This window comes from Chironomus tepperi, unplaced genomic scaffold (assembly GCF_022539635.2).
Source record: "Chironomus tepperi strain 1889 unplaced genomic scaffold, CSIRO-AGI_Ctep_v1 contig_85, whole genome shotgun sequence".
Lineage (NCBI taxonomy): Eukaryota > Metazoa > Arthropoda > Insecta > Diptera > Chironomidae > Chironomus > Chironomus tepperi.
The window spans coordinates 5,898,315-5,916,063 of NW_027226207.1; the positions used below are offsets into that span (position 1 = coordinate 5,898,315).

Sequence of the window (17,749 nt, forward strand, 5' to 3'; positions counted from 1 at the left end):
TCACTTTGGCTGTACTGTTGTGCATGAATAAACCAACAAAGATGATTTTATGCTGCAACATGAAAGAAAATCAACGAAATAAGAAATTTAATTGAAAACAACACACATTTTTAAGAATAATTCGTAAGGTTCCTAGATTTGAATTTTAAATAATCGTTAAATTTTTAAATTTTTTTTTCAGATTTTAAAAACATTACAGCCAGCTTACCTGCTAATGGTTAGCGATAAAATTGTGTCATTTAATAACCAGCCAGAAATAAATGCGCACCTGTCATCGATCCAATCTGCAGTTGTGACTTTAATACTAGTTTTTCCTTAAATATCACCGCTCGTATTTTATAAACTCTTAGAATTGACGTAGAAATTTAATTAAACTAATATTGATTATGTCTACTATAAGTGAATTAAACCGGACAACAGAAGAGAAGCTTGATTTAGCCAGAGAAAAGCTTAAAGATCTTAATGAAAGGATTTTCGGAAGGTGTGTGTTTTGATATTTTTAATGAAAATTTTTTCAATTACATTAATTAAACGTTTATAACTAATTTTCAGTGAAAAGAATAGAGAATTCACAGTAAATCAACGAAGGAGGCCAATTGACATGAAACGTACTTTATCCTCAAGTTCAAATTCAAGTATAAAGGATAGACTTAAATTTTCTGATCATGAAGACGAACATCCAAAAATCATGTCCAGAGTTGTCAGCAATAAAGAAGCATCAATCACAAAGCGAGAACAAGTCATTGCCATGCAATCACGTCAAAATGACATTGGACGTAACAAGAGGATGTTTGGAAGTCTTTTAGGCACATTGCAGAAATTTAAGAAGGAAGAGAACTTCCTAAAGTCAAAAGAGGAAAAGAAGGCATTAATTGAGAAGAAATTGGAAGAGCAAGAGCAGCTTGAGAAGATAAAATTGAAAGAAGAGAGGGACGCACTCATAGCAAATAGAAAGAAGAAACAGCTGGAAGTGAAAACTCTTGAAACAAAAATGGACAAATTACGTGATCTCCAAGTATGGGAAGAGAATCAGAAGAAGTCATTAAATTATATTAAGACGTCCATAAAACCCGCAATATTTTGGTTGCCAAAAGTTATGAACTCAAAGACCACAATCCTCCAAAGTAAGAGCAATCAGGACATTAGTGAAATGATTGAAGAACGCAGAAAGCAAGTCGATGAAGAAATTAAGGAAATTGAAAGTCATATTGAGAAGGAAAGTGAATCAATTGACGAGCATGATACTGATAAGAAGAATAACTCACACAATGACGATCCGTCAGAGAATGGTGGACATAAAGTAGAAAATAACGAAAGAGGTAAGGAAATGAGTGATTCTTTTGTTGACTGGTTGTATGCTCTGGTTCAGACACAGTGAGATTTGGATCTGTCAATGACACAGGTCTTGTCTAGGCTCTTAGATATGGATGCTAAGGCATATGTGTTTGAGATCTACAATTTCTGGTATCATGACATCCAGATTAGTAGTTACATATGGATAATTGGTCTGGGACTAGGTTGAATTAAAATATTGACTTGATATCGCCTAGATAGTCTAAAATTATCTTAAATGTCCCTAATATGTGTCTGACCTCGACATTCAAATCAATAACACTGGAATTGACTTATTGTCACATTTGTGGCTTACATGAATAGCTGGATTCAGTCCTTAAAGTTGTTTTCAGTGTCTGCTATGAGCCACAATACTCAAATTCACATCCAGTAACTCTAACTAATTAATTTCTATATCTTGCAGGGTTAAAGAGACGACAGAGTTATTCACCGGAAGTCAAGAAACGAGTGTGTTCTCAAGTAATAGTGAAGCCAAAGGAATAATAATCCTTGCACTCCGTGGCTGGTCAAATTTCAAAAAATTAATAATATTTTATATGTTAGAGATAATATCTTTAATGGAATTAAGGCTTAGATTGTATAAAGTTGAAAAAAATGTTTAATTTTTAAAGAAAAAAAAAAATCTTAGATTGTCCTAAGAGTGAAAAGGAATCAACTGATTATTTGAGCTGACTACAGAATATATTAAAAAAATTAATTCAGAAATTAGATTGAAGGATTTGTGCAGTAAGGTATGGTAGTGATGTCTGAATTCTGATCTTTAAGTTGCTTATTTTGCCCTATTTGTGCCGTATTTTTCGTCATGTGACATGTCAAATTTTTAGTTAAACTGCTTGAAACTTCCTTAATTCTTGTGTGTCACTGATGAAATTGGACTAAAGTACTGCTAATATTTAACTGCACAAATTTATTTCGATTCACTTCCATTTCCACAAAAATATTTTAACTCATTCACCCAATTTTTTAGCAAACATGATTTCACGTATCGGAACCACCACCTTGAGTCATAAATGAATATGAAGAATAATAATTATTAATACAGTAGAAAAGAAATTAAAGCATTTGATAATGAAGATTTCCTGAAATAAAAACACTATTAATTAAATATAAATTTATCATTGTTACTGGCTGGACCATTTACTTTTCAGCAGAGGTCGAAGTTGGTGAAGTGAAGTCGATATCACTTCACTTCACTTCGCTAAAATTTCAATCGGTTTCAAGTCAGCTCGAGTGAACACGAAAAAAACGTGTTCACTTTAACCGAGGCGAAACCGAATCCGTTTTTTCGTGTTCACTTTAGTCGAGGCGGAACCGAATTGATTTTTTCGTGTTCACTTTAGTCGACTTGAAACCGAGATCGTTTTTTTAACTTCACTTTAGTCGACTCGAAACCCTTCTGAAAGTATTTTAAAATTTAAAAATTCTTTTTTTGCTCATTTTTGTCAAATAATGTAAAAAAACTTAAAAATATGTATTGCAAATTGCGATTTTTATGTAAAACTACATGAAACTATAGATTGTAGTCAAACCTTTTATTTATCCAAAACGAGTAAAAAAGGATACAAAATTTTGTATGAAATTACATACTTCACAAACGCAATCAGAAGTCACTTTCTATGGTAAAATATTTTTCTCTATGAAATGAAGTGAAGTCGAGTCGACTCGACTTCACTTCACTTCACTTGAATCGACTCGGTTTCGAGTCGACTAAAGTGAAGTCAAAAAAACGATCTCGGTTTCAAGTCGACTAAAGTGAACACGAAAAAATCAATTCGGTTCCGCCTCGACTAAAGTGAACACGAAAAACGGATTCGGTTTCGCCTCGGTTAAAGTGAACACGTTTTTTTCGTGTTCACTCGAGCTGACTTGAAACCGATTGAAATTTTAGCGAAGTGAAGTGAACTTTTCGCAACGACTTCGACCTCTGCTTTTCAGGAGGAATCAAATCATGTATAAAATAGGAATTTTGAAAATAACGGTCAAAAAATATTTAAAATTTAACGGTTTTATGAGATTTGAAACCTTTCAGTACTAAAAACCTGTCAAATGTTTCATCAAAAGCGGTACAAATTCAGATAATTCAAATTTTTTCCGTTAAGAGATGCTGTTGAATGGTTTTCAAATTGAAATTAGTTCTAAAGCTTTTAAAATTTGAATATTCGGTAAAAATACAATTTTTTAAAAGTAGTTAAAAAACCAAAAGAAATTAAATTCAATCCATTCCCAAGCATCAACCCTTAAAAGAAATAAATTATCTTAATAAACAGCATTTCAAAAGAGATAAAATCTCAAAAATAAGAATGGTTGCATCAAATTACAATTTTCATCCATTTTGAAAAGCCATGAAATTATATTTTATTATGTAAATTAGTTCTGAGTCTCTTTTCTCATTTTTTATAGACATAAAATTTGATTCTTTCAGAACCCTATCCTATCATTTCCATTTGATATATTTTTTATAGTCTTTCTTTCTATCTTTTATTTCGAATAAATTAAATCTGTAAAAAATGTCGGCATCTTCCTTCATTAAAGATTCTTTTATAGTCATTAAAGAGTTTTTTAAGATGATGGCTTTTGATCATGACTTTTGTGTAGGTTTATGGAAATTGCTGAGGTTTATTTTGAGATGCTTTAACTTGACTTTGCCTTTAAGAAGCAATTTTGATTTAGGAATTTTAAATCGATATTTTGTGTAGCTTTTTAGTGACATTTGGCAGTCTTGTGATGTGTGAAAATTTAATCTTTTGTTGACTGTGCCGTTAGTAGATTGCATCGACCTTTCTAGTTCAATAAAATATTTTTAACAACCATTAAACATTCAGTTTACTTTTCACACCTCGATTGCACAATGTGCTAGTTCTGTTTGAGTTACTTTAGAGCGATTCCATGAGTGAAAAAAAATTTGTCTTATAAGTTTTTTATGAATATTTCTTTAATTAACTACTTTTACCCCAATGTTATGAACTTATATTATGTATTATTGTAATATTTAACCACAAGAATAACAAATTCACTACAAAGAGGCATATAACAAAAGATTTTTCTGAAAAACTAAACTTAATCGGTTAACTTTTCGAAAAATTCTAAATTTTCAATTGTCAATATTTCCTTAGGTATACATTTTCGTGTGATAAAATTACACAAAATACATTTGAAAATGCCTAGACTTTATATTTATATCTTATTTGTGCCTGTAACTACTGTAATTAAGGAGAAAATTGAAGAAAACACAACTTAATCGGTTAACTTTCGACCGATTATTGCAAAACACAAAACACATTTTTTGCCATAATTAAGCTATGTTAAGATCTTTAAACACTAAAAACACATTTAAAATAGAAAAATAATCCTATATGTGTTTCAAAAGTTAACTAAAAATGCATAATTTAAGAGAAAAATAAATACAAAGTTTTGTACTAAAATTTTTTCAGTTACGTTTACTCATGGAATCGCTCTTTAGCAAGACAGAATGTACATCGAGGTAATAGACAGAGAATTGGGATATAGAATATTTGACACTTTAAGCCCAAAAACCTCTCCGTAACAAATCCATGGCTATGAATTACGCCGCTCGGGGGGTCGAAGCTATTTGTATCAAATGTTATACTTCACAAGTGCCAGCAGAATAAAAATCCATTCAAATTTAATTGGTTTTTAGCGAAACTGAGCGATTTCAAGTTCCGTCGACCCCTGGTGCAGTCTAATTTATGAAATATGAATAATGTCAACTTCAAGCATCAAAGATTGAATTAAAGTCGCACCAAAAATGACTTTAAGAATCCTCAAGCCATAAATGAACACCCACATCCATCATACATCCATTATGTATCAAAATACACTATGTATGTAACATCCATAGCAAGAAGCATGGATCACAAAAAATGTCACAAAAATGTCACGCATCAGGACGACCAATAAAAATAAAAATGCTACATTGTGGCTGTTCTGCAAAGCTTTGATTTCTGGATTTTATGATTTTTAATATTACTGTTCCACGCCTTTATCAAGCATTAAACAACATAAGAAAGATCATAACAGACCCGAAAAAAAAATTACATCTAGCAGTAAAAATTTTTCCTTTTTATCAACAACAGAATGGAAGCGTGATGATAAAAACTCATTTGGCCTTTAACATAAATTGGATTTTGTCACCATGAGATCATAAAAGGCTGTTTTTATGTGATCTTAGATCCTTTATATGTTTTTTTTTTTTCGTTTATATGAACTCGGTTCCTTCGTACTTCATTTTCATTTCCTCAGCAAAAATGAAAGATGTGCGGGATGGACGGAAAAATTGGAATTATTGATTAACGGTTGAAATATGTTTAAAATTTGATGGATTGTTTTACTGAATGCAATTGAAATTTTAGAATTTTTTTAATTTTGATTGAAAAATCATTTATTTTAGTGATAATTCTACTTGGATCCGCTTATTCATGAAGACTGTAACTGCTATTAGGCATACATAAAGATCCAGTTAATGTTTCAAGTCATTTAAGTTGTTTTTTGATGAATTTTAATCTGGAACTTTTTGGTTTGTTGACTTTTAAATGAGAATAAAATTCAAAATTTTAAAAAACTTTATATTTTATTTTTATCAACTTCTGAAAATTCACAACATAAAACCTAAAATAATGACAATTTCAGACATCTGCATCCTAAAAATGTTCCTTTATCCCACGCACAATCCAATTTCGATCACATCCCGCAAGAAAATTTACAACATCAACAAAATGCTCTCAATTTATCAAGGGAAACATTAAAAGTTAATTTTCCAGCAGTTCCTTACTTATAAAATTCAAGACATACACATTTTTATGATACATGGCAGAAAACGGTACTTTAGAAAATTAAATCGAATAAATTTTTATTTTTATCGTTCGTCATGCTGCTTCCTTTTTTTGTTATCTGGCAAAAAGTATGTGCTCTGCTTAATTTATTAAAAATATGAAATTTTTTGTTGTTTATTTTCTTCTATTCTGTATCTAATTCCTTGAAGAAGGGTTCCAGCCGCAACAGAAGCATAAAAATTATTTTTGCCTTCCTTTTTAACTCGCTCTGCATGTCATAAACCATAAAAAAGAAGTTGTTACAATTTTTCTCTTTTGAGTTCGTTCTATTAAGGCTGGAAGTAAATGACGTCCATTTAGGATGGATTTTAGGTCGTTTAGTTCATTTTGCATTAAGTGTCCATCGAATTTGGAGTGCCAGTTAGCTCCAAGACCATAAATCAACATTTTCTACTAAAATTTTCACTGGATTGTTGGATTCAGCGTGGAAATGCACAAATTCGGCTTGATGAGGCTCCTCCCCTGAAGAGACATTTCTTTATGCGAAATTCATGGTCCAAACACGATGTAAGTAAGGTCTGAATTCAGTTTTTCCCGAATTTGTCGTCAATCTGGATCCAGGCCAATCCATATTTTAACCTTCTTGGTGCCACATATGCCATTCAACTTAGTCATCACTTCCAAACAATCCCCAACCATCTTCTTAGTTCTGCAAATTACTGCTCTATATATTCTCAACTTATGTACAAATATTTTGTGTAACTTTTCAACGGTTTAATGCGTCGGAAGAAGTTGCATAATTCCTTTTGTATGAAGTCATAAAGATGAATATGAGAATTTTTTTAAAAATGATTTTTTGAAATTGCTTTCAGACATAGAAATAGTTTGAAACTTGATATTAGTTCTGATGGTTAAGTTTTGAGTTATTGGTTGAGTAATTTTTGTGGACGTGAGTCTGGTGTGGATTTTATTAAAAGGGTTTTGATGTTTTGTGGATGTTAGAAGTTGAAATTAAAATGTGCTGTGCTGTAGATTTGTTTCAATATATTCCAATGTTTCGAATCCGAAAACCAATCGATAGATCTAAGTTTAACCGACTTTTGTTATTTAAAAAAGATTTGTACTAAATCAAAGTAAACATTGAAATGTTTTTCATAAAAATCAGTGAAATTCGTGAAAGTAACTTTTAAACAGTTTAAGTAAAGAATAAGAAGTGAATAATAAAGTGTGTACATCCAATAAAGACCAATAATAACAATCATGGAGCAGCAATTGGAATTTTTTCCACGAATTCTTTTATTATCAAGAAAGAAATCAGGATTTCGAAATTTCCCTTGAGCAAGTAAGTTAAATTTAAGCTATTAAAATGTTCTTAATCATTAAGTTTGGGCCAAAAAACATGAAGAATATTCTGGTATCATAACTGCTGTCCACAAATTGTTCTCGACTCTTTTGCCGTTGGCAATTCATGAAAAAAATTTCTTTCTGATTTTTTTCTTTAATTTTGTGCTGAAAATGGTTCTTTTCCATGATTAATTGAGCGACACAAGTGAAGAAGGTTCAGCTTTAAGGATCCAAATGGTTACTAAATGTAGGCGGTTATTATTTGGTATTTATTCGTGTTTATAAATGAACTTTTGCAGAACCTTCTTCATTTGTGTCTGTTGATCTGGCAGAGAAAGTATAATTCCGAATAACGGATCCAAAATGAATCTCAATTCCAAGTCTTACGAGCTACGGAGCTATCGAAGGATACTCTACTATATGAAAAACCATTACAGGAATACTATATTAACAGTGTCGCTCAGTTTACAAATCTAAAAGTGAATTCTAGAACTAAGGACTTCAAATATCTTTAAAACATCCTGAATAATAAAAGAATAAAGTAAAGGAACTTCTAAAAGATACAAAAAAATCCATTTGAGCTACTTACAACAAAACAATTTTTATCCGTGCATAAATCTTTCAAAATATCCATCTTTTCCATACACAATACAGCATAGAGTAAATTGAAGTGTATTCAAAAAATGTAAATGGAGTCTGGAAATGAAATGGAAAATTTATGATACCATCAAGAATGGGAAAAAAGAGGGATAGACATGCAGCATCCTTCATATATCATAAATATATTTACATAGTTTGTATGCTGAGATGAATCTTTAATGCACGAAAAACGAGAAGAAATTTCAATATGCCATATAATATATACTTTAATTTGAAAAAGTCACTTAAGAAAGTCCTCCATGCTTTATTATATCCATAGCACTAAAATAGAAATAAAAATAAAATCTCGAAGGGGTGCTTGAATGAGGACGAAAATGCGAAGGGGGAATAAAAATGTCGTATTTTTAATTTATTTCAATTGCAAACAAAATGTCAGAGCGTTCCCCTCGCTGTAATTTTACTTCTTTTTTCCCGTCTATGCATCATCTCATGACTATCGTTTCACCCTCGTAAGAAATTACTGAAAGAATATATAATTTTGGGAATGGAAAATGTTATTTTTGTGTTGCGATAAAATGAAGATGAAGAGAATCAGTATGGTTGAATGTTTGAATGGCTGACTGATTGTAGTCATGCGCTATGGATTGTGCATGGGAGTTGTAGCCTTGATAGGATTATTGACTATTTGAAATGCGTTGATCCTTAGGATTCTAATGTGTTATTGTATTAAAGTATGGCAAAACGAGACAATGCATAAGGAATTTTTGGCAAATGCCAGGAATCCAAATATTGTTATTGTGATTGTTCTGCAAATCCTTGCAACATCGACTACAATCTCGCACTGGAAGATTAGTCTTTATATGGTTCGTTATCTTAGATTCTATAAAACTTTGTCGCCACAATCATAAATGAGATAAATATGAGTTTTTAAATTTTTCGGTCAGTTCGACCAAGTCTCCAATCTTAGTATAGATGAAGGTTAAACCCAAAGAGATGAATTCCTCTTATTGTCTTGATCTCGGTTCCTGACTGGTTCTCATCTCGAATATTCGTCGGATCTGAGACCTCAGTAAATCCTCCTTATTTCAAACTTCTTTATTACCAATTTTCACACTGAGATGTCCTGTGATGTCTAGCAATGCTCATCAATATTCATGAAATTATATTCTTTGCGCATACTGAAACTTCTATATGCGCTTCAATTATCATTTACTTTATTAATCCACTTACTTATCCATCCACTCCACTCTTCTGTTTTCGAGAATCGCTCGCTTCAAAACAGAAATCGATTGTTAAAAATTTTTTCCATTTAGAGATCTTTTTTGATAGAACATCATACTGAGTGATTTTTACGACTTGAAATAAATTGAATTTTTGAGTTTAACGAGTTTCCATTAACAGAAAAATGAAGAAGGAGAATGAGATCTAGCTATAGAAATTCAAGAGCCATGTTGTTTTGATTACAAAGAATTTCTAATTCATTTTGAAAAAAGCAAATGGCCATATTAAAATCCTGTGTGATTTACAGTCTAGAATGGGGAATCGAGAAGAAATGGATGAATTAAAATAATCAAAAAATAATATCATGTAAGAATGTCGTGAGGAATCCACATGATTCACCGTAAAATTAAAGTTTTAAATTTGTGGGGATTGTTTATAAGTTTTGTACAGGTATTCTGGAAATCCTTACTTTGAGTTTCATTTTCTATTCGAATAATTCCGAAAATAGAGTCAGCTTCAGAAGACAACTAAGGGAAGTCATGGATCACAGTTGATTTGTATGGTCAGTACTGGATCTGGTTTCTTATTCTACCATAGAATAGCCATACCTGGCAGGATATCTTGGGAAGGATAGGGACTGCTCGGTAGGTAGCGACCAACATTAGCCCTAACCTTCTCCTATTTCCCTCATAAGCGTTACATAATTTCCGAACATCCCGTAAGTGAAGAAGGCTTCAAAACATCCAACCTAAAATTACCCGTCATTTATAAACAACCACCAAAGAATATTTTATTGACTAATAAATCGATTTATTGAGTTCCAAGTGCCTCGATCTCTACCGTGGCTGCTGCTTTATTATATTGAATATTTTTTGTTTTGTATCTTTAACGCTAATAGATTTATTGATGTTTTAAAATAATAAAAATTTAGCGTTAAATCATCAACAGTTTTATAGTAACCATTCGACAATTAACGTCTAATAAATGTTACTTTTTTTTAAAGCTTAAACAACAACAATATGGGAAATAAATATTATGGAGTGTGTGAGAACTATCAAAATTATATATAGTAGGTATGTATCTACTTTTTTTATATCGTTATATTGTATATAAAACGTCGGTCATCGTAAAAAAAATTTAAATAAACTACCTCAAATAAAAAGTCAAATAGACGATAAAATTAAAATAACATTAACACATTCATTAACGAAATTAAAAGTACTCTATAAATTTATGAGTATAGTAAACATAATAACAATAAATATGTGATTTAAATGATCTTCTTCTTGTTCTGTCATTCATTTCAAGTTTTAAGATGCAATTACGCGAATTTTTATATTTATAATCGCAATTTTATAGGAATAAAAACTTTTAAAGCTTTTTTCATTCACTGAATTATTGATTTAAATTCTTTTTGATGAGAGATGTGGTATGCATGATGTATTTGGATAGTGAGATTTATTGACTCTCGAATTTAATAATATTAAGGTTTTGGGATGTTTTAGAAATTGCAGTGAAATCTAAAGTTTGAGACAGTCTAGTGGACAAGACATCGACTGGAAATTAACTTGAAAATACTAGACATTACAAAAGATGTCGCCTTTCTTCAACTCTTGTTGGCTATCGCTTGCCAATTCCCGATTTTATGTACAATACTGTTTCTATCGATAACTTCCTTCCATCAGTTCTTTGGATGCCCACGCGATCTTTTGAACTTGACATTAATTTAAGCTTTATACAGTAGCTTATTACTGCAGATTTAAGATACCATTAAAAGATATGCACATGAAGTTTTCGGCCTTGAATGTTTAATAAATTCTTCTTTGCATTTTTGTGGCCAGAGATGTGTTTTTAAAATAATGAAGTTTAACTCTAAATTTCTGTTTTAATTTTAATTTGATTGAATTCAATTTAGATTTTTCGTTTATTTAGCATCATAAATCAAATTTTATATTAAATTAATGAGAAATAAAAAATTAAAGAACAATTGTTCAGCTTCATAATCAAGGGTTCTAAATAATTCCAAGAAAAATAAATTCTCACAATAAAAAAAATCTACCAAATGTAAGAACTTCTGCTAGTTAAAAAATCGATTTCAATTAGTTTCTCGCTCACAGCACAACAACAAAAAACTAAGCAGATCAAATAAAGAATAAAACATTTTTATGATGTTTGTAATAATTTTTAGTTTTTTTTTTTTTGTAAAGAACCGGCTCAAGTCTAAATATTTATTCACAAAATATTTTATTTTCATACATATATACTTTGTATCTCTTATTTAATGTGCCATATATGCTTTTTTGTTGTTATTACACAAACATTTAATCTAATGTGTCATTTTATATACAATATCGTATTGTATATTCGTAAAAATTTGTAGTCAAATAATTAGTTTTATCGCTTATATGCGCTTGTTTCAATGAAATTTCACACCTCATAATATCAACATCAAATTGTGAACTCTTTATGAATGAACTGTATGAGAAAAGGCAATTAAGTTCATAATAATGTTAAGGTAATAACAGAAGCATGCCACATTATGACTTCCATCGACACTTTCTTTGACTTTCACCACATAACAAAAAAGTCATTTCTTTCGTCCTTTTTGTCATGGTTTTAAGCGCACCTAAAATGAATAATTTTCTGCCTACTTATGGATGAATATGCTTCTCCTTCATTCACCATTGGACACAAAGATTGTGTGTGCAAATGTTTTGTCAGCGCATGTCTCGAAAGAAATGAAATGCCAAATGTTCACAATTTTAGCATGATTTTAAGGAAGATGATATGATGCTTGTTCTGTCGGGGTGTCTGAACTCAGTTGCTGTGTACTTTAGATTCATAATTCAAATATTTTGTTTTTAATAACTTATTTTAATATCCTACATTTTTAGTGGGATCAGAACCAATCCATTGATGACATTTCTCCCTGTAGTCTACAAAGTAAGGCTTTGATCTGCATTTTCAATACATATGATTCGAAAAAAGACGAGAGAAAAATTACTTCTGCCAAATCTATCTAAATCCATGATCCCAGGATTTACTATAATTAGGTACAGAAGCACTTAAATATTCTGCTACCAGTTAGACCTACTGAGTGCAAAAGTCAAACACACTTTCCATCGTTAAACAATCAATAGCATCGTCCTAGCGTTGCTCTGGATCTCAATGACTGAATAGCTAAAGATTTCGTTCCTCAAACGTAATATAAACAATGAGGTTTCTGTGTGGACAAAAGGACGTTAAAACTAGTCAAAGGCAAGTTAACATCTAGTTAATGACTAGTTCTAACAACTTTAACTTACTCAAGGTTGTCTAAGAAAATGCGCCTCAATCATCCACCACAAAAGCATTTCATACTCAACATCACTGCATATAGGAGGCATTTTGGTTCGACACAGCAGTTGAAAAGATGTATTGTTGTTAAAACTGTAAAGAAAGAAGGGAAAGGAAGAGAATGACAAAAAATATTTGATGGTTGACATTTGTTGGAAAGAGACACAAATACGATGACGAAGTGACTTTTGTTCCATCGGTACAGTGATATAATACAGAGAACTCCATAAAAGATACGATTCAATAAAATAACAACAACAACAGCCATGAGAAAAAAAAAATGAAAATGGGAATTATGTACTGTACAACTCGACTCCCTTAAACAGCTCGTTTTTATGTATAACAACAGTCTTTTAAGTATTTATGTTAGAAAAAGAAGCACAATATGATTGCATTATATGTATTCGTTCTTAGATTTCAACCAATACTTAGATTTTTATTATTAGATATACATTCACGACACGTTCAAGTCAACATGGTATTGAAACAATAGCGAGAGTACTGGCAGTTCTGTAAATATAAATACATAAAAACAATATATTTCGGCCTCAATTTACAACGCCGACAAAAAAATAAAAAATATTTTTTTTTTGTATATTCGAATAAAATCAGTTCATCAGTTCAGTTCAATCGTTCGGCATGTAAAGTCTGATAATAAAAATAAATCCACGACAAGCTAAAATAATAATATAAAAATAGTGAAAAAAAAGGTATAAAATAATTTGACACATTCATAAAAATTTTTATATTGAGCTTTTTTCATTCATTTTTGCCTTTTTTATTTTATTTTATTCAGTGTGTTGATGTGAACATTACTTTTTTAATTTAATTCAGTTCTTGCCTTTTTTTTCTGTTTGATTAAAAGCATGTGATGAGAAAATATTTTGTAATTAAAATGATTATTTTTATCGTTTCCGCGATGATAGACTTTCGTTTTATAATATCAAGTTATATTTTTGACACATTCATTAATGTTGATGAATAAGGACATTAATTTGGATCAAACATTGTGTGTGCATTAATTGATTAAAAACTTTATATTATTTTTATCAAACTTTTTATGTTTTTCTTTTCTCATTTATACTTATACAAGTCTGGACATATTATGGAGTGTTAATGTGAATGTTGTGCAATAATTTAATACCAAAAAAATAAAAGTTATTTATTTAGAGAGAAAAAGAAAGATTGGAAAAAAGAGAGATAATTAATTGTGAAAACAGAAAGATTAAAGACATTGAAAAGTAAACGAGAAATATCTTTAAATGCAAACTTCTTTAATGCAAAAGATCGAGCAAATTAAACAGGGTGAGTAGTCAATACTATATTGTTGTTTTGTAATTTACTATGAAGTCGAAGCTTAGTTGATGAAAAATTACGAAATGTGAGCTTGTAACTTAAATAGGGATTTAAATGAATCAATTAAAATTCAAGTTTTAAAGAATTAATACAGTGGAACAATTAACAGATAATTTATTCTGAATTTTTAGTTTGGATTAGTCAACAACATCAAAAAAATTGAACTTCTTTGATAAAATTTGCTAAGTTGTTAAATTTGAAAATTTGAAAACTTGGAAAATTATAGAAAAAGTCATAATCAAGTCAAAATTGAATAAAAGTAATGATAAAAGCTGTTCAACTATTACGTAACGCTCTGAGGGGGGTTGGTAATCGGAATCACTGAGCCTTTCGAATCATGTGCTAAAATTTCACATTGTTTGTACCTTATAAATTGCTAAAATGAATGTAAAATTTAAAACTGAATTGAACAACTTGAATTAAAACTCGACTGTAAATCTGAATTAGAGTTGACTATTAGTTTTTGAGACCGTAATGATCTACAAACTTCCGCCGCATAAAAATGAAATTTCTTTCTCGTGTCGACTCCAATATTTGAGTATTAAATTAAAACTATACATCGATTGGACAATAATATTATTGTCATAAACTCTAAATACAATGTATTTATGTCAATTTGTGACTCGCGTGAATTTAAATTTAAATGGCTAAAAATTTAGTTCATGTTCCAAATTTGGTCACAAAATCCGATTATAAAGACTGTTTCAAAGTTTGAAAATGAACTGTTTAAAATGGTTTGCATAAGAAATCAGTTGCTAACTTTAAAAGGTTTGATCTTAAGACACATTCATCTGCACAAATTGCCAAAAGCAACATAACCGTAAAGAATCTTATACAATTTATTCAATTCCTTAGTTTTACAATTTCTTCTTCCAAAATCCATACATCTAGGATTTTTGTGAACGAGAAAACTAGAAATTAGAGGTGTGAATCGATTTATTGCTTTACAATATGCTAGTTTAGTTTTATTGCTGCACCAATTGTGTCCATGGATTCTATGATATTGAAAAATGTAACAAATGTTCAGCATAGAACAAACGGCTAGTTTAATAAATATTTATTGCATTTGGTTCGTGCTCAAACGACAGTTGTTGGTCATAAGAAAATTAAACTTTTGTTTATTGCTTTATTGGATTTTGTAGATTTTTTGGGTATTTAATTTTGAGGATCTTTAGTTGAGGCTTAAGCAGAGTTTCAAGTCAACTCACCTCAATCGAATTCAGCATCTACTCAAAGACACAACGGTCTGGTTCCCGATTTTTAATCATCTAACCGATTTGTGCTATTCTAGTAAATATCCATTGTCCTAGGTCTAAAAGGTGTTGACTCATAAATTAAATTTCTAGTAATTCCATTATGCAATTCAAAAGCTGATGACAATTTTCTCTCAGTGGCTAAATTGAAATTACTTTTGAGGCGAAACAATAGATTGCGGCATGACAGTAATTTGCCATGAATACAGAAGGAAAATCCTTGAAAAATGAGAAACTTAATTTACTGGGATAAAGTTATTTTATGAAGAACTCATTTACTTTAACTTAATGCACTACAGTCATATTTAACTTAATTGTATTCTTGAAAGTTTTCACTCAGTAAATCTTTTTAGCATAGTCGTGACCAGAAAGAAATTTTTTTTTTTAAAAAAAAGCCATAAAGTTTTTTATGGTTTGACAATTAACGGTTATATCATTCATATTCACATTTTCAAATAACACATGTAATAAATAGTTTTTTTCTTATGTGAATATTTTTAGAGCAAATTAAAATATTATTGCATTTTTGAGTTTTTAATGGTGTGGATTTGTGGACCTGGATGGATGGCTTTTGTGGGAATTAGATGGAATGTCTTTTTTGTTAGCTGTAACACTTTTGTGGGATTTTGAAGGATTAAGAAGGGCTCTGAGTTGAGTTTGATTTTATATAGAATTGAGTCGACTTGAGTCGACTTTTCCATGCAAAATTAGAAAAGATTTAAAGCTCTAGAATTCAGTCTAAATCCAAATTTAGCTACTGTTCCACCCTTAACACACTTCACCAAATCAAACAAACTTTCAATAAAAATCAATCAAAAACCAATTCAATTAATTTAATTAATTTCAACTATTTTCATTTTTCAAAAAATCAATAAAAAATTTTTTTTTCAATTTTCCCCTTCAAAAAAAAAAAAGTTAAAAATTAGTCACAAGGCATTAGGCATTTCAAATATATCGTAACATAAAAAGTCCATTTATAAAATAAACAATTTCACGATATTTTATCGTGTTTACAAAATAAATCGATAAGCATGCTTCATATTTTATTTATAAATTAACTAGAAACCATTTTGAAGTTCACAAAATGAAAGTCTATATTCGGCTATAATTTTGTTCATATAAAAGCGATATGAAGTAAATTTCCGAGAACCGCCTCTTTTGAAACAGAAAAATTGAATGTCAGGGGTGCGGAACTGAACAATTTTTTCTATGTATTTATAATTTTCATTTCATGTTCATTTTTATTCAAATTTAATAAACTAAATCTACTCAGAATATCCATTAAAATTTCATCCATTAATCCACGGTCATAAAATTAAGAGTAAAAAATATATTAATTCACTTTACCATAAAGTAATAAACTACATTCAACATAAAAGAAATAACGATCATAAATTCATAAAGTTGCACAGCTTTCGTCACTGTGTCTTGACTGTGTTGTCATGAAAAGTTTATCCAATACACAAACCAAAGCTTCAAGAACCAACAATGGGCGGGGCTTAATGTTGAGAAATTGAAAATAAAATATGGAAGGCATTTACTTTGTTGTTCATGGCTGCCATTAACATTTTTTTGATGTATATAAGAAATAAGAGTATATAGAGGCAGCATGTTATATCCATTGTCGTTGGAAGCGTTGGCTTGGATTGTGTTTCTCATGAGAATTATTTTTTGTTTGTTGAGGATGCGTGGATTAATTTTTTTTGAAGATATTTTGTGGACATTTAAGGTTTTTAATTGGAATTTTGATTTTTTAGAATTTTGTAATTTAAAAATGTTGAGATTTGATATGAAATTTTTAAATCTAGAATTTTAGGTAAAAATCAGATTTTTAATATGCCGTCGGGTGGTGATTTTACATGCGGTTGCACTATGCTTCACAGTTTTTTGCAATCGATCCGTGCTATTCTATAGAAGAGCTGAATCATCAAGAAATCTCAATAACGAGACATAGAGACTTCTAGTTTTTTGCAATCGATCCGTTCTATTTTCATGCAGGAATATTAATTTTTAGATAAAAAGGAATTAAGAATTAAAAATTCAAATTAATTTTTCGAATTAATTTGTGATGAATTTAAGTTTCGCTTCGAGTTTCTTTCGAATTGAAGTGATTATTTAAATTTGTTTATTAATATTTGTATGGCAAACTCGTAGTTCTCGTTTATATTCCTTTTGCTATACTTAAGATTCTGATTTGTCTTTTTCTAATGTTGCCTTGAGGTCGAGTATTGATTTTATATTCGATAAGTATCTGGTATTTTGGGTCAAATGAATCAACTCTCTAATTTTTTGACGAATGCCAAGGACCTTGCTAATTAGTTTGTAGATGCACTTACTTAATTTCCTAGTAATATTTTTTATGCGGTTTTTTTTGAAAATTTATATTTTTTTCTTTTTCAAATTTTTTTTTAATATTCTTAAAAATTTCTAAACAATTTGTTTTAAATTTCAAAGATTTTATTTACAATATTTTCTAAATTCTAAATTTTGTTACAC

The 17,749-nt window shown here is 30.0% G+C and overlaps 2 protein-coding genes across 2 annotated transcripts in view; both read left to right on the top strand.

The window, feature by feature from the left end:
- Positions 1–288: 288 nt before the first annotated feature.
- On the top strand, positions 289–2,448 carry Pnn (desmosome associated protein-like protein pinnin). The gene is made up of 3 exons (XM_070634501.1): positions 289–481; positions 553–1,319; positions 1,757–2,448. Exons 1-3 carry the CDS (start codon positions 387–389, stop codon positions 1,834–1,836), a joined length of 942 nt encoding a protein of 313 aa, XP_070490602.1. The 5' UTR covers positions 289–386; the 3' UTR covers positions 1,837–2,448.
- An 11,443-nt stretch (positions 2,449–13,891) lies between these two features.
- Positions 13,892–17,749, top strand: part of Abd-B (Abdominal B) — a 77,979-nt gene continuing 74,121 nt past the window's right edge. Inside the window, exon 1 of the mRNA XM_070634638.1 lies at positions 13,892–13,949. Coding sequence (XP_070490739.1) covers positions 13,907–13,949 — 43 coding nt within the window. The 5' untranslated portion in view covers positions 13,892–13,906. The remainder of the gene's footprint in view (positions 13,950–17,749) is intronic.